General features: G+C 38.5%; 1 protein-coding gene across 1 annotated transcript; it reads right to left on the bottom strand.

Annotated features, from left to right (window-relative positions):
- Positions 1-278: 278 nt before the first annotated feature.
- LOC110906330 (protein FAR1-RELATED SEQUENCE 5-like) lies at positions 279-22,179 on the bottom strand. Its single transcript, XM_022151480.1, has 6 exons — positions 22,059-22,179; positions 14,217-14,664; positions 2,161-3,003; positions 1,798-2,056; positions 1,139-1,705; positions 279-1,013 (listed from the first exon to the last, which is right to left on the bottom strand). The coding sequence occupies exons 1-6, from the start codon at positions 22,177-22,179 to the stop codon at positions 279-281; spliced, it is 2,973 nt and encodes a 990-aa protein (XP_022007172.1).
- Positions 22,180-22,686: the final 507 nt, after the last annotated feature.

Raw genomic sequence — 22,686 nt, 5'->3', positions numbered from 1 at the left:
AATATCTGAGGGAGGACAAATAACACTATTCAAATTGCAACATACATAATAAAACACACTGAACAAAAAATAACAGCATTGGTTAACAAAAAACAAACATATTTAACAGAAACAATATATAAACCATTGTCACTGGTAATATTAAAATTTGAACAAAAGCAAACAAAATAAATCCATGAGTGTATGCGAATCCGAAAAACGATAAAAAACCTAGCAATGTACGAAACAAGAAGGAAGTACGTTAAAAATAACGAAATTTTTAGACATCTCTAAATAACTTACGACTCCTCTTCCCCATCCTCCTCGTCTAATGCATCCTCATCTTGTTCATCCATATCTTCTTCAAGTTCCTCCCATTCATCTTCCTCCTCGTCAACTTCATCAGCTTCTTCACCGTCATCCTCGGCCATAGCTTGTTCTTTAGTCCGGGTAGGGTTTTTGCAAGTACGTCTGTTATGACCGTGTCTAAAACATTTTTGACATTGACGGCTCCTTTTACCCAACTGACTTAATGCAATTTCACGTTTGGACTTCATCCGTTTAGGCTTACCCATACCTTTGAATCTTGTTCCAATGGGAACACGAACGGTTGCTTCTGATGGTTTTGTGTTACCAGTAATTTCTGCAAACCTTTCACGACGGCTCTTAGGTGGAGCATTGACGACAGACTCATCCGCAGTTTTGAAATAATTAACAACATGGTCCCTGAACGAGCATAGCGCATCAAAGTTGGTGACAAGCTGATTAATAACCGACTCTGTAGAATATATGATCTCACGTACAACACGGTTAACTTCATTATAACGATCCTCAGTCTCATTGATACCTAGAATAGCACCAGGGGCACTATTTGGAACAGCCTCTCGAGTCCAACGTCGTAATATATAGCGTTGTGGAAACTCCCTAATGTCAAGCATCCTTAGCACACAAAAGATGTGTGAGCACAACAACCCAAACTGTTCAAATCTTTTGCATGTACAATACACAGGCATGTCGTCCTCCCGCATCATAACCTATAAAACACCATTAGAAATTATAAAGTTGTCGTAAATAACACTATAAAACACCATATGCAACTGGAAATCACCAAGATCTATACAATTTTCAAGAATAACACTACAAAACATCATGTGTATACCTCGAAGAAAGTAGTGCATGGTTGTTCCCAGTCCTTCACAAAAAAGTTAACGAAGTCACCCATGTTTTCCCACTTTCCGATAGCACATCTGTGTATACCGTTTTGTATCTCCAACTGCTGGTCAAAAAATATAGTGCGTGTGTATATCCTGGACGCTTGATCCTCCAAAACAAAGTCTTCATCCCATATTTCAGCGTTTGTATTTCTGGTGTCATGGTCATTCTTCCTGTGCTCATGTCTCTGAGCTTCAATAGCAGAATCAAAATGCCCGAGAAATTCGACAAGTGTGCAACCCGGGTTACAGAACTGTCCAAAGAAATGGTTCTCGCTCTCTGAACGAGAAGAGGTACGCATAAGCCCGGACATGACCTCCTCACGATAATAAGCTGGTATCCAAGTATCCCTGATTTGGTAAAGTGACTGCAGCCACTCATGATCAACCAAGTTAAAATCGTTCATTATGGTAGCCCACTCACTTTCAAACTTAACTGGTATAATTGAATCGGTCCACACAATGGCACACAGCCTCTTTTTGAAATCTGTATTATTGCAGATTGAAGCACCAACCTAAAACACCATTGAATAACATATAACACCATAATCACCAAAAAGTATTTAAAAAGTAGTAAGAAAGGTTAAAAGGACGAACAACTAAACACCTTAGCAGAAAGCTTGTCCATGATGTGCCACATGCATAGCCTATGTCTACTCTCGGGCCATGTATCTTTGATAGCCTTCTTCATGGCTGGGTCTTGGTCGGTGACAATCACCGGAGGGGCACGGCCAAATGCTTGACGAAACACATTTAGCAACCAACTGTAAGTTTCAGCAGTTTCGTTTCCTATTATAGCGGCACCAAGAGTAACGTTGCGATTGTGATTGTCGATGCCGGTAAATGGAACAAACATCATGTTGTACCTATAAAACAAATACGTAATAAAAACACCATAAAAATGAATTACACATACTTAAGAAAAATAAGCTGTAAAACCCAAAATAAATATAATAATTAACAAACTTACTTGTTACGATGATATGTGGCATCAAATGAAACAACATCACCAAACACAGAAAAATTCCTTTTGGCATCTTCATCTGCCCAAAACAAACCCTTTAAAACTCCATTCTCGTCTGTTATGTACTCCATTGAAAGGTTAGGCATGTACTCTTTCTTCCTCAAAAGTCGTTTAATCATCATATCAGCATCAAACTCCGATATATACATGTTCAGGTCTCGCTTGAAATTTTTAAAATCGTTTTTGGTTGCCCCAACCTTGTCAAACCCACCATACAATGTCCTCATGATATTAAACGCTTTCACAGGGCCAATGTTCAAGGCACTCAACGCGTTAACGGCTTGCTCTTGCATATAGTTCATACCTCGGTTAGAGGGGAGTAGATGCCTATATTCCTCAGCAACAAAAAAATGATTATATGCCTCATTGAAAGAAGATACCTCGTATAGATTCGAAGGCATTAACTTTATACACATACGTGCTTTGCACCCAGTCCTTATAGAAGGAACATGTCGAACAGATTTCCTCTTTGACCCATTATTTGAGGTGTCGATCTTTTTAGATGTATCGATCGCATTAAAAGGTTTAGTCCCCTCCTTTGAGCAAACAAACCATTTAGATTTTATAACACCATGATGTGTGTATTGAGTAGACTTCCTGGCAGTGAAGCCTGAAGCCATTGCATACTTCTGATAAAAGAGGAATGCGTTGTTCACTGTGTCAAAGGTCATCTTATCCCTCGGCTTAAGCGATTCATCGACCTCCGGTAAATAAGTCTTCTTACCGGAGTTTGGAGACAGTTGTAGTTTCCTAACCCGCTGATAGGTTTGAAATCCTGCGAAAATAATTCTACAGTAAAAAACAATACAACATAATACGTATGAAATAACACCACAAAAACACTGTTATGAAAAAACACCCTCTACTTATACGAAAAAACACCATGTACGTATAAAAAACACCCTCTACTTATACAAAACAACACCATGTACGTATAAAAAACACCCTCTGCTTATATCAAAACACCATGACTCATCATCAACTGAATGATTCTACAGTAAAAAACACAATACAACATAATATGTTTAAAATAACACCACAAACAACTGTTATAACAAACCAACCTCTATTTATATGAAAACACACCATGTACTTATAAAAACCCTGTAAGGAACATCCAAAGGAAAAAACACCATGACTCATCATCAACCTAAATAAAGAACACATACCAGCTTCAACTTCGATAACATACATAAAAACACCATGCACGTATAAAAAACACACCATACAGAGTTAATAACTGGTGTTCATGAGAATTCCAATAAAAAAAAACAGATGATTGAAAAATTGACAATTACAATTAAACAGATGATTGTAATTGAATATTGATTACAATTACATAAATAAGCTACGAATAAAAGATACATAAATACCTTGATCGTCGTTCTCCATGAAGAAAGAAAGTATGAATCAGATTAACGATTGTATGCGTAATTCAGTCTGTATGCGTGATCAAAAATAAGAAATTGAAAGCGAATTTATAATGTTAAGAGATCGAGATGATTTAAAGATTTAGATGATCTGATAAAATATTAAAAAATCAAATTCCCTTAAAAAACTCAGAAAAATCGGTTACAAAGATTTGATCCTTAATTAGGTTTGTTTGTATAATTACTAATATAACCTTGATCTAATAAAATTAATATGGAATGATCTAATGGCTGAGATTCTTTCTCACCTTTCTCACAATTTAGGCCTTTTTTACAGGATCCTTTACCTATAAATATATATATATATAGTGGAAGGTTCAAATGAGAAGAAAATTTTTGTAAGAATAAAAAGAATAAGTTTTAAACCAATAGAAATGTTCCATTTTACTTCATTTAATATGTGTATTTAATGTTATTAATAAGAGCATATAGGTAAACTTCTAATTGTAACTAATTACCTAACTAATTAAAAACTTGTAACTCACTTTTAAATATACTCTTTGAAGATAAAATAATTTAGGGTGAAGGACAATTTTCGACATGTGTAGGATAAATTTTAGTATGTATAGGATAAATTCTTAAATGTGTAGGATAAATTTAGATATGCGTAAGGTAAATTTCGGTAAGTGTAAGATATATGTAGGATAAATTTTGAAATGTGTAGGATAAAATGTTTTTTGCTTTATTAATGAGAAATAATATAATTAATGGGAGGAGTTATAAACTATTTAATGTTTTACCATTATACCCTTTCTTCTTTTTATTCTCACAATACATTTCTTCTCAAATGAACCTTCCCCTATATATATACATACATACATATATATATATATATATATATATATATATATATATATATAAACAAACTTAGACTTGAAATTACAACCCAAGTTGAAACATTTCTTGGATCAACGTAGGTTTGAATAAAACCTTTTAGAATAATAGTTACATCCAACTTTTAAATAGGTAACCTTTTAAAATAAGAGTTGAATTTGGATTTTTTTTAGTGCAACCTCTCTCTGATAAAAGTTACGGTTTTTAATTAAATTTTCAACCTTTTAATAAAAAGATTGCATTTGATCATCTTCTAATACAACCTTTATACTCAATGAAGTTGCATTAGAGTCAAATACAACTTAATTAAAAAGGTTACTTTAAAAAAGTTGCACCAGATCTATTTTCTAGTTGTATATTAAATCGCGCAAATCAATAAAACTTGACAAACCACAATTAAATAATGATAAATTTAAATAAAACACAAATTAACAAGAAATTAGTAAACCCTATCCTATCCAGACAAACGTGAAAAAATTTAAATCACCCACAAATTAACAAGACCTATCCAATATTGTTAACAAGAAATTAATTAACCCTACTCTAGTTAGACAAAAAAATGATTACTAAGTTATAATTATAAATCACACACAAATTATACAATATTCAGACAAATTGTGAGTGTTACCTACAAAGCCAGTGCAAGGGCATGGTGGTTGGGGAAATTAGTTATGGACACTATGATGTTTGCTGTGTTAACCAAAGATGTAGATTGACTGATCAAGAGTATGCAGAAACTGTAGAACCGTTTTAAATGATTCACTTTATTGGCTACCTGCAACCAAATGAATATGAAATGAAGCCAAGACACAAAACTATGGCAACAGACAACACCACCACATGCAAAACACATCTTGCAATACGAAAGTCCGGAGCTTGGTGGTGTGCTTCCATAATGACACGAAACGCAACAATACTGAAATGCGCACCCAGATCTTTAACAAATGACGTAGTAGTCAGAATGAAGACACTCATCTTCTGCATAGAAGGTTCTATAAGGCAAAAGGCAGTGCTAAAGTCGAATGGGAGTTTTAGGTACATTCTGGCAAGAACAGACAACCGTCTTGCCAAAACATTACGAAATTCTTCCCAAGGTTGGGATGTCCATTGTGTTTCACCGGAAAAGAAAAGAAGAAGAAGAATTTTTGTGGGTGTTTAACATGGACATAAGAAGAAAGAGAATTATTCAGAGAGAAGAAAACTCTGAATATTGATCGGAGTGTTGCGCCCCGGTCAAATATAATATTTACAATGCCCAAATTACCTTTAACAATGTGTTAGTGGTAGTAAGGGGTCGAACCATGAAGAGTTTCTGATTTGCGTATGGACGTGATTGATTGTTAATGTTGTCACACTTTATGAAGCTTGCTACGAAATTGATTAATTTGTTTGTTTGTTTGAAAAGAAATGTCAGATTGAACCGTCAAGTTTGTTACTAAATTACTTGACTAAGAAAACTTAAACACTTCCAATTGCACGAAAAATTGATTGTAACAATAATTAGAAAACAAGGCTCACACCCGGTTCAACAATTACAAAGCCTAAGGTTGCTACACATTTTTAGATTGATTTAGATGAATTTGTCATTAACGGTTTTGATATCACGAGGCTCAGATGCCAATTGCTATCAACGCGTATAACGGACCGCAATGCACTTAGTTACCTCGGACAAGTAAATCCTTTTGAAAGATAAGGCATAAATACACAAACTTATTTTGCAAAGTCAAATTTTGTCATCACTTGACATTTCACAAATTTAGTTCAAATGTAAGACAATTATCAATCAATTCATATATAACTTAACTTGTCACAAATCAACTGTCACACCACGATATTTACACGTTTCACCGGTGGGCCCGGTGGGGGATTATCGTGACGTAGTTGGTAACATTACAGTCAAACAACACAATATTTAAATGCACAGCGGAAGCAAAAGATAGATATATTTCAACTTTAACAAATTGTAATATCAAGTATCACAACAGTTGAAAATAATCCACAGGGGGAACAAAATAAATAAGAAACAATGTTCAACAGTTTGACATCCAAGCTTGCGAGACTTATTGTGGACGCTAGGAGAAAGCCAGCCTAGTTCGAGTAGTACCTGCACTTAACCTTTTTGAGAAAATACGTCAGTTTACACTGGTAAATACATTCAACCGACTCAGTTTGAAAGGTTTAATAAAATTGATTTGAATGCACGAGGCACAAACTTTTATAACTTGGGATAATTATTTGAATATAATACTTGTAAACGAATTACATGTTTCTCATGCGTTCAGTAGCCCGATCCGTAGACCGGGTTAAAGATCAATAGACACGCCACATTATTTATTCATTTATGCACTGACGGGTGTACGCCTACACCCCGTGCTCAGGTCGTAGCCATCTCGTAAGATGATGCCAAGGATATCCGGGACATGGTCATTAACCCCCCAAAGGCTTTAAGCAAACAAAACATTTCAAAACAGAGCATATCAATGATTTAATCTCTATTTGATTAAAGATTCAATGCTGGACCAAGCGGTAATTTATATACCGTACCCCAAGCCCGTATAAGGGAAATTAAGTTAAAAGTATTTACCTTTGCAAGTATCAATCACAAATAGCAAGTGCGTGTAGCTTTTACCGGGTCTCCTATTCTGGAACGAAGGTTTATAATAACCTATTAGAATCCTAACGGGTCTTTTATTAAGCCTAAACTTAGACCGATTAGTTTTGACGAAAGATACGGTTCGAACGCACGATTAGGCGAAGACCGGAATAGAATGTGTTTTAGTCCCGACAAGTTTAAAGACTTGTATAATATGGGTGAACTAAACACCTTCTGGATTTTGAGATAAAAACGATAAGGTTTGACCCGTTTCGGCTAATTTATGTAAACTAGTTACATAAACCGAACCGAACGCGTAGGAAGCGTAACGGGTAACCATGATAGTCATTTACAGGTTTCCTAAGTTAATATGCCCTAAATATGTTGTGGTATCAGTAGGATACCTTCCATTATGCCCAAAACGAGTTTAACCTTAATATAAGCCCCGTAGGGGTATTGTAGTCATTTTAAAGATTATAAAAGAGATTATTTATAATTCTGATGTTCGGGTCTGAAGTGATCAGTAAAACCACTTACTTTAACAAGTTACATCAGTAGGTAATAAGTCTTTATATGACAAAATGGTTTTAAACCTATACTAGGCGTTTAATACGCGTAAAAAGCCATTTTAAGCGATTTCCGGGTTAAACAGGAAATCTGAGTTTTCTGATCAGGTTACATAGTTCAAAATACCTCATTTATTATATAAAATCAGTAGCAATTGGATTTGTGTCAAAATACTATGTAGAACTCATTTTATGCCCGAAAAGGATAAAATCGGTATTTACCGAATCAATACCATAACCTTAGGTTATGAGCAGGTTAAAAATAATTAAAAATCTTTTAAAATCTCAAAATATTATATTACATCAATGTGTAAAAGGTTTGGTGTCGAAATTGGGTTTTAGATAGGCTTTATGCTAAGTGCGCCGTTTAATTAACAAAAGTTCCTTAATTGCGCTATTTAGCATAACTCCTATTCTAGACCTCTAACTGTTACGAAACTTTAGGGACATGTTTATAAATCGGCAACAAAGATTTTTGCTCTCTCACATTCCCAAATTTCTCGTTTTATGATCAAAAGGGCATTATGGTCAACTTTTAAGCATTTAACGGAAATGTGCAAACGACTCGGACAATCAACGAACCAGCCACAGAGGGTTATACTGTCATGTAACCTGGTCCCAAGGAAGTCCTAAGGCATTTCTAGACTCTACTAAAACGGGTCAGAACTGAAGTCAAAGCAAAAGTCAAAGTTTTGCGACTTTCGGTTCCGAACCGGGTCTAAACAGAAAATTGTCGGATCAAACAAGCTTAGACCAGTTGTTCTACTTATTACCAAGTTATATGAGTGATAAAATAGGTTACATGCCTTCTACATTGTTAATTACATGTTAATTCGAAAATTAAGCTTCTGTTGACTTTTTCTAAACAACTTTGACCCGACATTTGATCTAGTTAGAGTGGGAATCAGAGGGTGCCCTTTTAAGGGTTTAATGCCTACATAATTACCAACTTATAACTACCTTTGATTCGACTAATCACTGGACCATTAATGATTAATCGTTAAGTCAACCGTTAATTACGACGGTTTGACTTTTAAGCTAAAACTAAGTAAAAACTCAACTAAGGAAGGTTAAGCATACTTACTAAAGTCTAATGCACTAATAGAGATGGCTTGGGTCTGCTCTTAAGCTCCACGAAGCTCCAGAAATGCAGAAGTGAGGTGTGATCAAAATGGTTGCACAAGAGGCCTTTATATAGTGTTCTTGAGGGCTTGTGATCATGACAACTAAGCCTAGCATTGATCCCAGATCATTTACAAGTGTTCCTAGTGCCTAGGAACAGTTAGGGGTCACCCATAAGAGTGAAAATATCGTTTTAAGTCGGTTAGAACGTTTATAATAGCCAACAGCCAACTTGCTGTCGCTGGGCACTCCTTACGGACCGTAAGGCAGGACCTTTACGGTCCGTAAGCCTTTACCAGAAGGCAAACAAATTAACCTTTCAAGCTTTGAACAGTCAACTTGCATAGTATGATTTTTGAGCCAGAATTTGTCAGTATGAGGCCTTTAACCCATGCTTGATCAGTTGTGTTACCCTATCTTGCAATATTATTGGTTTGCACAATGATAGAAATTATACACGAAAGTTTTATCGAGCATTATTTCATAGGATCCATTCTTGCAATTTGGAATCCATTATTAATAGAAAAAAATAACCGGATTTAAAGGTATACTTAGATGTTTATTAATCATGTTAGGGTCTTGGGATTTATAACGAAGTCGTTCAGAGGTATAAATTAACATGTCGACATGTTCAAAAATCCTGCCATACATCTTTAACTAAATCCGGGTTTATAATGCTTTTGTCGTATATGACACATGTCGTTATTTATTTGACGAAAATTTCGAGGTGTTACATCCTCACCCCCTTAAAAGAAATATTGACCTCGAGATTTACTGAAACAACTGAGGGTATTTCTCTTTCATTGTGGACTCTACCTCCCACGTGTACTCGGGACCTCTACGGGCATCCCATTTTACCTTTACAATAGGCACATGCTTCCTTCGAAGCTTCTTAACCTGTCGATCCTCGATCTACACAGGTTTTTCAACAAACTTCAAGCTTTCTTCTATGCGCACATTTGTATGTGGTATGACTAGTGATTCATCAGCGAAACACTTCTTCAGATTGCAGATGTGGAACACATTGTGAATACCACTGAGCTCTTCAGGTAATTTTAACTTGTAAGCCACTGCTCCGACACATTCGATGACCTCGAATGGTCCTATGTATCTCGGGCTTAACTTACCTTTCTGACCAAACCGCATCACTCCTTTCCAGGGTGATACTTTAAGCAACACTTTATCAGCTACCTCGAATTTCAGAGGTTTACGCTTCAGATCTGCGTAGCTTTTCTGCCTATCCCTGGCAGCTTTCAGGCGTTCACGAATCTGGACAATCTTGTCCGTCGTTTCAAAGACTATTTCCGGTCCTGTTAGTTGGACATCTCCAACTTCCGCCCAACAAACGGGCGTTCTGCACTTCCTACCATACAAGGCCTCAAAAGGCGCAGCCTTAATGCTGGTATGGTAGCTATTGTTGTACGCAGTGTTGCAAAAGTCGGATTCCTCGGCCGAGTACTCGGCGAGTACTCGGTCCTCGGACCTCCACCTTGGCGACTTCCTCCTAGGCGGTCTCAACTAGTCGGCCTCGGGAGTACTCGGTCCTAGTCGGCGCCTAGTCGGCCTAGTCGGAGCCTAGTCGGCCTAGTCGGAGCCTAGTCGGCCTAGTCGGTCTAGGCGGTCAACATGGTTTGTTGACTTTTAATCGGTCAAACTCGGTCAAAATCGACCTACTCGGCCTTGTACTCGGACCACTCGGCCTTGTACTCGGACTACTCGGCCTTGTACTCAGACTAGTCGGACTTGTATTCAGAATATTTGAACTTTAAACATGTTTCATTTTAAATTATACCCAGTTGACATGAATTATGCTTATTTTAACACATAAATAATATATAACAATTAATTTTATTTATATTTACCATGTCCGCGTACTCCCCGAGTACTCTCCGAGTACTCCGATTACTCCCAACTCCCCAGTCGGCCGACTAGGGACCGCCTAGCGACTTTTACAACACTGGTTGTACGAGAACTCGATTAATGGCAGGTGGTTATCCCAACTACCACCTAAGTCAATCACACATGCACGAAGCATGTCTTCCAAGGTTTGGATTGTACGCTCACTCTGCCCGTCCGTCTGAGGATGGTAAGCCGTACTGAAATTTAAGCGCGTGCCCAAAGATTGTTGGAAACTTTTCCAAAAATGAGATGTGTATCTAGTATCTCTGTCAGAGATAATAGACACAGGTACGCCATGTAGAGATACAATCTTATCTACGTACAATTGGGCTAACATGTCGGAGCTATAGGTCTCCTTAATGGGTAGGAAATGTGCTGACTTAGTCAGTCTACCAACTATCACCCATATAGTATCATTTCCTTTCCTTGTCTTTGGCAACTTGGTGATGAAATCCATCGTCACCATTTCCCACTTCCACTTGGGAAGTTCAGGCTGTTGCAGCAAACCTGACGGCTTCTGATGTTCAGCTTTGACTTGCGCACATGTCAAACATTTAGCTACATAGGTAGCTATAGACTTCTTCAAGCCTATCCACCAAAAGTTTCCCTTCAAATCTTGGTACATCTTGTCTGCTCCAGGATGAACGGAGTATTTGGAACTGTGGGCTTCCTGGAGAATAACATCTCGAAGTCCTCCATAAACTGGAACCCATATTCGTCCATTTAACCTTAGAATTCCGTCCTTGCCATAGGATAACTGTTCTTCAGTCACTCCTAGCTTTTCATTAGGGTAGTTAGCTTCCAGCACAGCTTCCTTCTGTGCCGCTAACAATCTTTCATTCAAACTATTCTTTATCTCAATGCTCTTGGCATTGATTCTTATAGGCTTCACCCTTTCCTTTCGACTCAAGGCATCAGCGACTACATTCGCCTTGCCAGGATGGTATCTTATCTCACAATCATAGTCATTCAAAGTTTCCATCCATCGCCGCTGCCTCATGTTTAAGTCCTTTTGGTTGAACAGATGCTGGAGGCTCTTATGATCAGAATAGATCACACACTTGATGCCATATAAATAGTGCCTCCATAGCTTCAGTGCGAATACAACGACACCCGACTCCAAGTCATGGGTGGTGTAATTCTTCTCATGTACTTTTAATTGGCGTGAAGCGTAGGCAATAACCTTGCCTTTCTGCATAAGCTCACACCCCATCCCGGTGTGTGATGCATCACAGTATACCACAAACTCTTCTATTCCATCAGGCAATGTCAACACAGGCGCATTGCTTAGTTTCTGCTTAAGGATATCAAAGGACTCCTGCTGCTTGGGACCCCAGTTAAACTTAACATTCTTTCTAGTCAAAGAAGTTAGGGGTGCAACAATCCTTGAAAAATTTTCAATAAAACGCCTGTAATATCCTGCCAATCCCAAGAAGCTGCGAATTTCTGTGGGCGTCTTAGGCTCTTGCCAATTCATGACAGCTTCCACCTTAGCGGGATCCACTTGGATACCACGCTCACTAATCATATGTCCAAGGAATTGGACTTCTCGAAGCCAAAATTCACATTTAGAGAATTTGGCGTAAAGCTTTTCCTATTGAAGTAGTGAAAGAATACATCGAAGATGTTTCTCATGGTCAGCCTGATTCTTTGAATAAATCAGAATGTCGTCAATGAAGACGATAACAAATTTGTCCAAGTATGGTTTGTAAACACGGTTCATGAGATCCATAAATGTCGCTGGTGCATTAGTGAGCCCAAAAGGCATCACTAGGAACTCGTAATGACCATAACGAGTCCTAAATGCAGTCTTGTGTATGTCTTCATCTCTAACTTTCAGTTGGTGATAGCCTGACCTCAGATCGATCTTAGAGAAGTAGCTTGCCCCTTGAAGTTGATCGAACAGATCGTCGATCCTGGGTAATGGATACCTATTCTTGATAGTGACCTTGTTAAGCTCACGGTAATCGATGCACAGACGCATCGATCCATCCTTCTTCTTGACAAATAAGATTGGTGCTCCACAAGGAGACGAACTAGGTCTAATGAAACCTTTGGCTAGCAATTCATCCAGTTGTGTTCTCTATTCTTTCATCTCTGTTGGTGCCAACCTATAAGGTGCCCTTGCTACTGGTGCTGCTCCAGGGATAATGTCAATTCTGAATTCTACTTGTCTATTTGGTGGTAAACCAGGTAGTTCTTCAGGAAAAACTTCAGGGTATTCAGAAATGACGGGGATATCCTCAATCTTGGGTTTCGGCTCATCAATAGTTACTTGTGCCATGTAGATGACACATCCTTTCTTCAGACACTGAGAGGCCTTGAGCATAGATACTTGCTCCGGCAGTCCATACCTGGTATCTCCCTGAATGGTAAGTGATTCACCAGACGGAGTCTTGATCACCACCTGCTTCTTATTGCAGACAATCTGGGCCTGGTTATGAGATAACCAGTCCATACCCAGAATTATGTCGAAACCGGCTAACTTCAAAGGAAGTAGGGACAACGGAAAAGAGTGGTCCTTAATGGATATGAAACATCCATCTAATATGGTTGAGGCGGTTTCTAAGGTGCCATCTGCTAATTCCACCTCATACTTCATACTTAAGGTTTTAACAGGTAAATTTAGCAATTTGCAAAACTTATTATCTACAAAAGATTTATCAGCTCCTGAATCAAATAGTACTCTCGCATAGACATCATTTATAAGGAAGGTACCTGTGATCACGTTATCGTCCTGCACAGCTTCCTTTGCATCCATCCTGAAGACTCTAGCATTGGTCTTCTTTCCTTTATCCGCTTTCTTTGCATATTTTGGGCAATTTGTCTTAATGTGCCCCTTTTCGTTGCAACTGTAGCATGTTGCGTCTTTCAGCTTCTTGCACTCTAGGGTTTTATGTTCCGTGGATTTGCAAATCCCACAATGTCTCGACTGAGACTGGGATTTTGAGTCAAGTCTGCACTTCCCAAAGTGGTATTTCTGACAAGTCTTACACTTGAGCTTATCTCCAGATTGATGCCCATCCTTCTTTGAACCAAATCCCTTCTTGTAGTCATTGTTACCACGGTGCTTCTTGTTTGATCGACGTGAATTGTCATCATCATGCTTTCTTTTCTCGGTATCCGTGTTCCTCAGCGATCTCTGCCTGACCCGCATCCAGTGTGAGGGATAAGGATATATCAGCTACAGACCTGAAAGTAGCTGGCCGAGAGGCTTTTACACTTGCCTTGATCTCCGGGGCTAAACCCCCGATGAAACGAGCTATCCTTTTGGGTTTCGGGGTCACCAGATAGGGAACCAACCTTGACATTGTATTAAAGCTCGTAAGGTAAGCTTGGCAATCTAGATTCTTCATGACCAATGACAGAAAATCCGACTCAATCTTCTCTACCTCATGCTGAGGGCAGTAGTTCTCTCGGATGAGGGCAACAAATTGTTCCCATGACATACTGTACAGTGGAATCTTCCCAGTAGCTTGAATCAATGATCTCCACCAGGCTAAGGCCTCACCTTTGAATGATTGAGACACAAACTTTACAACATCCTTTTCAGCGCACCCGCTGATATCAACCACTATGTCTATCTCATCCAACCAGGTCATGCAGTCTATTGCTCCTTTCTCCCCCGTAAAATCCCGAGGCTTGCACGAAACAAAGTATTTGTAGGAGCAACCCTTATCACGGGGTCCTTGATTCAGCACGATACGGTGAGATGGGACACTATGATGGTTTGAAGAGTGACGATCATCATCATCTTTCTTTGGGTCTTCCTTCTTGGAGGGAGGCTTGCTATGCGTCTTAGAATGAGTCTTGGGCTTTGAATGCGGTGCGGATAGGGTCTTACTTCGAGTACCGCTCGATTCGCTATACTGCCTGTCCAAGGCTTTTGCAACAGCATTGTCAATTAATGCTTGCAGTTCAGCACCCGCTATGTTAACCCGAGCATCATTCTGGTTCTCCATTGGGTGATTGTTTATGTCATCCGAATCAGCCATTGTATCTTGAACTGTTACATAAGATATCAGCAAAGATTTATTTAGGAGTTTATTATGGAATTGCCCTTTTGGGCAATTCATTAACCATGGTAAACATAAGCCATATTTGGTTAATTTATTACTCACATTTATTTAGGATTTTTATTTATAATATCTCAATTACACAATAGTAAAAGTATTATTAGCACAATAGGCCATGTCACAGGGACATTTTAAGTTATAAGCCATGATTTCAGAGAATCGAAGCATTAAGGTTTGAACATAGTTCTTTACCTTTTCTGACAGGGAGTCATAGACTACTACTGTCTTTTGTCTTATATGACAATGAGTATGGCCCGTAGGCACTATACTACTAACATATGATCATCTTAATTGATGATTTAAACCCATGATTTATATATCATTAAGTTAGGGTTAGGGTTAGGGATCTTTTGAAGAATCCTTACATAAGAATGACGTGTGTGATTTTTAACGAATCACGTCTGCCAGGAGTGTTAACATATTCTCGGATGTTAACAGGGATCCGAATCTTTTAAACAGGTTTTACCATCTTGGCCAAGTCTTATAAAGACATGTAAGCTAGGTTATACCCTTGAGATTCTTATTTAATATTTGGTAGGCAGATTATTTTAAAAGGAATGATTTTGAATTATTTATTTCATATATAACGTATTTATGCATATAATGGCAAAGATGAAAAATTATAACTTAACATTCCATTACATATTAAAAGGATTACACATTGCCCTAAACGGGACTTTTAATAGATGAATTACCTACGTAGAGGTTAAACTGGAAAACAAGTCCACGCAGGGACCAATACAAGGATAGATGTCCTCACAGGGACTGAAAGATAGGCCCACGCAGGGACTAAAAGACAAGTCCACGCAGGGACTAAATACACATATAAATGTCCACGCAAGGACTTGATTGAAATAGGAAATACAATAATACATATAGAGATTAATGATCCCTCTTCTTCTTTCCTTTTAACAAGCTTGCCAGGCCCTTGAGGAAACCACGGTTGTTCTTACGCTCTTCTTCAAAATCTCATTCCACCATGTTTAAACGGTGGAGGATTTCTTCCTGCTCCGGTGGGGAAAAACATGGCGGCTGCGATAGGTGCTGAGCCGGAGGTCTAGCAGGTACTGGATACCCATGAGTTGAGTATCCCATTCCCCAAGGAGTTCCATAAGGTCCTTCAGGATGAAGGGCGTTGTAGTTTGCCGCCGCTTCTAGGTATGGGTCGACATCAATATAGTTGTAGTGAGTGTGAGCTGGCTGCTCAAATGGGTTATATGCCGTGGAACCGGCGTATGTAGGTATAGGGTTATCATAACCAAATGGTGGCAGAGGTGGTGCAACTGGTGCAGAGTTCACCTCTGCAGTTGGGTTCGAAGGTCCACCCATTTGTGGGTCTTCATGCAGTAGCGAATAATGACTGCCACCGGAGTGTCGAGGGGTGCTAAAGTGAAAATCCCCTCTTCGTGCGGATATCCGCGCGCCTGTTCTCCTACGCCTTGGTGGTTCTGGAGGTGCTTGATGAACTGGCGGCAGTGGAGGCGGTGGCGTAACTGCCACGAAACGCGAATCCTCGGAGGGATCCTGTTGCTGCTATTGTTGCTGCTCATGAGGTGATAAATGGTGAGAGGGTGTAAATTACCACTCGTACTGGTTGAACCTTGCTTGGTAACTGTCTGGACCCTGATAGGGTGTTCCGTGAAAAGATGATCCATCAGAGATCTCGATGGGATGGTTGGGGGTACCTCTTGCAGGCTCGACGGGATTCGTTTCCTCATCCATGTCCATTGCATTGTCTTCTGAGAAATGGTCCTCCGGTCCCAATGGGTTAAAACCCACTGGTTCTTGGACAAAGTTTGCCGGGTTAAACCGGCCCTGAAAGACAGGAGTAGGGTCGCCAAAGGAACGGTGCAAAACGGAACGCTGGAGAGGTATGAATGAAGGTTGAGGGTTATCGGGCTCGTTTTCCGAATGCGGTCCAAAAGAGTGACGGTAAGAAGGTGTTGAACTGTGTGAGATAGACCGTCTAGCGGGCTCAAAAAGGTTCCTCCTGTTTCTCTGAGGTTCGACACTCATTGTAGTGGAAGGAGTTCGCAGGTGAGAAGGCCCGGCCTCGTGATCGTTATGGGTAGTGATTGGCTCTTTGCCTCTTCCTCCTCTTCTAATTCTCGGTGGCATATTTCCTGATTAAACAATTGAAATAAATAACAAACAATAAAGGACAAACTAAAGCAACAATTTGGATTCGTCCTAAGTTCTTGTCTAGACTCGAGTATGTGCAATTGTGTCATTGAGATTAAACACATAAAGATAGTGTTTAATTCACTCAACGTTGGCTCTGATACCAACCTGTCACACTCCGATATTTACACGTTTCACCGGTGGGCCCGGTGGGGGATTATCGTGACGTAGTTGGTAACATTACAGTCAAACAACACAATATTTAAATGCACAGCGGAAGCAAAAGATAGATATATTTCAACTTTAACAAATTGTAATATCAAGTATCACAACAGTTGAAAATAATCCACAGGGGGAACAAAATAAATAAGAAACAATGTTCAATAGTTTGACATCCAAGCTTGCGAGACTTATTGTGGACGCTAGGAGAAAGCCAGCCTAGTTCGAGTAGTACCTGCACTTAACCTTTTTGAGAAAATACGTCAGTTTACACTGGTAAATACATTCAACCGACTCAGTTTGAAAGGTTTAATAAAATTAATTTGAATGCACGAGGCACAAACTTTTATAACTTGGGATAATTATTTGAATATAATACTTGTAAACGAATTACATGTTTCTCATGCGTTCAGTAGCCCGATCCGTAGACCGGGTTAAAGATCAATAGACACACCACATTATTTATTCATTTATGCACTGACGGGTGTACGCCTACACCCCGTGCTCAGGTCGTGGCCATCTCGTAAGATGATGCCAAGGATATCCGGGACATGGTCATTAACCCCCCAAAGACTTTAAGCAAACAAAACATTTCAAAACAGAGCATATCAATGATTTAATCTCTATTTGATTAAAGATTCAATGCTGGACCAAGCGGTAATTTATATACCGTACCCCAAGCCCGTATAAGGGAAATTAAGTTAAAAGTATTTACCTTTGCAAGTATCAATCACAAATAGCAAGTGCGTGTAGCTTTTACCGGGTCTCCTATTCTGGAACGAAGGTTTATAATAACCTATTAGAATCCTAACGGGTCTTTTATTAAGCCTAAACTTAGACCGATTAGTTTTGACGAAAGATACGGTTCGAACGCACGATTAGGCGAAGACCGGAATAGAATGTGTTTTAGTCCCGACAAGTTTAAAGACTTGTATAATATGGGTGAACTAAACACCTTCTGGATTTTGAGATAAAAACGATAAGGTTTGACCCGTTTCGGCTAATTTATGTAAACTAGTTACATAAACCGAACCAAACGCGTAGGAAGCGTAACGGGTAACCATGATAGTCATTTACAGGTTTCCTAAGTTAATATGCCCTAAATATGTTGTGGTATCAGTAGGATACCTTCCATTATGCCCAAAACGAGTTTAACCTTAATATAAGCCCCGTAGGGGTATTGTAGGATCGTATTTCGACCTAGACGAGTCGTTCAGAGGTGTTTTCGTCAATTACAGGTGTGGAAAACAAGTAATCAATGTAGGAATAGCTCGTAATTCACTTTAAACTCTTTCTGTATTGATTTGACAAAGATTTCAATCAGTTCTCGATCCGGCAGCACTTCGGTACGAGATTCGACACATACATACAAACTGGATCGCTCATCAGCTATATATAGGAGTTTGGGTTCGCTTATTGGACAGGCCCAATAAGCGAACCACTCAAGCGGACCATACATTTGACACTCGAGCGAACCAGACCTTGACATTCGAGTGGACCTGACAACTAAAGTCCTTTCGAGCGAACCGACTATACAATTTGACCTATAAGCGAACCAACTAGCCCAAATCTATACAGTTTCACATTTTCTCGTATTTCATGCCCAGATTTAACATTCTAATACTATGACTCGATCCAAAACGAAGTCAACAGATGAAATGCACCAACAGACTCCCCCTCAGATGTTGACGGAGTGCCATCGAACGGAGTGTCATCGAGTCATATCACACTGTCTTCAATCTTCTGTCTTGATCAGCCACTGAGCTTTTTTTTTTCTATCTTCGTCTCTCTGTCTTCATCACCAACAGACTCTCTCACTTTGAAATTTGACAGCTTTTAAGTTTCTCCAATTCAACATGAGCTCCCCCTCAAATGTTGAATATGTCTGCATAACAACTCAAAAACACCATGAGTTTTATGATAAACGTTTAAAATTTTAAACATCACCAAACAACAAACTAACCTGCCAATCAGATACTGATGAACCACTTGGAATTTTGACCTTTTTCTTTATCAATTCAAAACATAAACACCCCAACCCAATTGTTCATCATGTTTAGCACTTCGAATTTTGATAATCAGCTTTTCAACATCAGTTGTCGAAAATCTTTTTGACTTTTTTTTAGAAAATTTATGCTAAATCACACCAAAAATATTTTTGGATTTTCTGAAAGCAAATACATGCAGAAATAAACTATTTACAGACAATATTTTTGTGAGTTTGTGCAAGAGGATCATATCAGTATATGAGACATATCACCAACACCGTTAAGCTTTAAACATTCTCAGTTCTAAACAATTTACCTAGATTGTCAGTATGTTTGTCCACTTAAATTTTCACACAGACTTCAATTGATTCGAGATACGATATTAATGTTTTAGAGACTTAAACTTAATTGTGTATCACTCCACTTGAATATACTCCTGTATCCAGATCCCAAATATTCAGTCTTACAGGTGAGTATACCACATATGATATCTGTAAAGGGGTTATGTGCGAGGGCCGTGAGAGCTCAGGTCGATACTTCCGTATACGCAGAGAGATGACGGCTTCGACTTTTGGTGGGTCCCCTTTAGAGGATCTTTTGATTACAACAGCAACGACTATCAATTTTATTGTTTCATCAGCTTGCTGAGGGCGATGCTATATTTCAAGCATTTTGCGAAAAGTATTATCCGAGGACTAGGTCAGTACTTCCATACAGCAGAAGTCCCGGGATAATACCCCAGATATCACTGAGTATAAAGACCCAGTATCTCAGAATACGGGACCTTTCAAACAAGATTTCGGGGGTTACCCATATATTCAAGAATAGTTACCCACGAATCAAGCAAGTTTGATTTACGTTTATATCTCGTTTCAATTTACTAAGTGTGAGAAAATCTACTGACACATCCGCAGTAAGATCGTTTATCACATTTTGACTTTTCAATTCTTTAGCATGTTGTGATAGTCCACCGATGTACTATCATTTCCTCTTTTTCGCAACAAAACTCATTTTTGATTTTATCATGTTTTTGGCTTTTTCAAATTTTCTAATGTTTTTGGATTTTCTGAAATTTTCTTACTCCCCCTAAAATGCAAACACATTAACGAAAATATGAAAACAAACAGTACAGAAACATGACAGCCGATATCAAATCACCTCAAATCGCCATTCACAAGTACATAAACAATCAGAACTCCCCCTATCAACAAACTATTTTCCCATTTAGATTTCAAAACACTTAAGTTTGTTTTAATCAAAATGGTTTTTCCGGAAAATAAGTTTGATTGATTTTACCAATTGTAGGTTACCATTTGTAGATTTAACAAACAAATGTTCGGGGGTGTGGTTCATCATCTTGTCTATCGACCAATGTAGGAAAATACAAGTACAAATTAATGTCATTGATTATCCATATGCAATCAAAGTATCTCATCACTTGCAAAAATAATTACCAAACATAAACAAACCTCGTTTACCGTTTGTATGAATGACGTTACCAAATTAAATTCAAGAAAGATGCCGATTCATGATCCACGATACCATCTTGGGATCTCCGGCAAGTCCTGAGACTTATTGTTCGAAGTATGTACCTTCCCAGTCACAAACCAGGGATGGTTCAACCTTTTCCTTCTCTGTTTTCTTCTCATAAAATTCCTTAACCCCTTTGACTTTTCGATCAATCATCTTGCCAAAAATGTGTTTTACCTTGGGGTTAAAGACCTTCTCAGCATCAAATTCCTGTTCATCATGATAAAACTGGTTAGAAATTTCAACTTTACTAATTTTCTTTTTATAATTCTCAGCCCTAAGTAATGGAAACTCCTCATCATTAACAATCGGAACTGATTTTTCAACTTGTACATCAGCTTCACATTTTGAAACAACTTGTGGCTCAACTGACTTTGTGAAATCAGTTTCATCGCCCGAAGATAGCTCCTCTGATTTCAACCTATCAGAATCATCGCTAGAGCTTTCACCAACCCTTTTAACAATCCATTTCTGGTTGTCAGATTTAGCTCTCTTCTTGTAAAACTTGTTCGAACTCTCACCAATTTCAAAAATAGAATCTTTGAACAATTTTGTTCTATCAAGTGGTGATTCGAACGCAAACACTTTCTCTTTGATTTTACGAAATACTCCCTGTTTTGATTGTATCACATTCGAACAATCTTTTGCAATATGTCCCACAGTGTTGCACCGGAAACAGGTTCTTGTATCTCGTTTCTGTTCGTCTTGTTTCTTTGCAAGGAACTCTTTATTTGATTCTCTCCAGAAACTTGTTTTTTCTTCTTCATCAGTTGATGTACCTGAAACAAATGACATTTTGGATTTAAAGTCACGAACATATTTTTCATTTTTCTGTTTTTCTGTTGGAGTAAAACCAAGTCCTTTCTTTTTGAAGTTACCGTTATGGTTCGATCTCTTTTGGAAATCTGAACCAGAACTGTAATTCCTTTTCTTGTTTAATCTCTGTTGAACTCTTGAGGTGTAAGGTTTAGGTTTCTCAATAAGACATAAGCCTTTTATTTCAGAAATATTGATTTCTGTGAGTATGAAAACCTTTTTAATCAGTTCAGTTTTGACACCTCTTATTGGAAATTCCTCATCAGAATATAATTTGTCAGAATCATTCAAAGTATAAGCAACTTTAAACAATCCATCATCCAAATTAGATTTTGACAACAAAAACTTTCTATCATAAACTAATTTGCCCTGTTTTTCTGTTTGACTCTGTGTGCATGACCCGGACTTTGACTCTTCCACATCATCACTCTCTAACACATGATCCACGACTTTCTTCATTAATTGAGACTGTTGATCAGTGTCAGATGATGTAAACACAACATCAATACTTTCAGGAAGATTGACCGACGACTCTGACTCCCACTGTAAATTTGTAGCCTTTTTGACTCTTTCATCGTTTGGATATCTAGGCAAATATCCATTTTCCAGCGGGGGTGGACACTTATTGTAACTGACACCTTTCTTCTTACCAGATGAAGCCTTTTCAGTGTCCTTTTTCTGATCACTCTTCTTCTTGTCAGCAATCTTTTCACCAGCATAAACTCCAGCTGTATTCTCTTCAGTTACATCATCCTCTTCCCATACCTTCATGCTCTCAACAGTCGGATAAATCCTGTCAATCACATAGGAAGTACATGAGTAACTTTTTAATAAACGATTAACTCTTTCCGTTTCAATTCGTTGCAACTCAAGCTTCTGTTCTAAAGCGGCACATTTTTCAATGTAATTGTTTACAACTTTTTGTTTTGTCATAAACGCTCCCTGAAGTGTCTTCATAGCAACAGCTTGTTCTTCACTCGTTTGATTGTACTGATTCATTGTCTTATTCAGCACATCATAAGACTCCTTCAAACTGTTCAAGTTGTAAATCAAGGTGCTGTTCTGCTTTTTTACAGCTTCACAGTTTTCACACTTCACCGGAACCTCTTTAGCATCAACACCTTCTTCAACCTTGAACTTAGGCACTTCTGTCACCTTTTTTCTTCTCACCACTGGCACTTCTTCATCATCACTACTCACCAGTGTCTTGATCTTTTTCTTTTTCTTCTCCTTCTTGACTTTTTCATCTTCGCTATCACTCTCAGCAAGCAGCTTCAT

Source organism: Helianthus annuus, chromosome 14 (assembly GCF_002127325.2).
Source record: "Helianthus annuus cultivar XRQ/B chromosome 14, HanXRQr2.0-SUNRISE, whole genome shotgun sequence".
In the NCBI taxonomy this organism is placed as follows: Eukaryota; Viridiplantae; Streptophyta; class Magnoliopsida; order Asterales; family Asteraceae; genus Helianthus; species Helianthus annuus.
The sequence above is the reverse complement of the archived record's forward strand: the minus strand, read 5'-3'. Positions and strand labels throughout refer to the sequence as shown.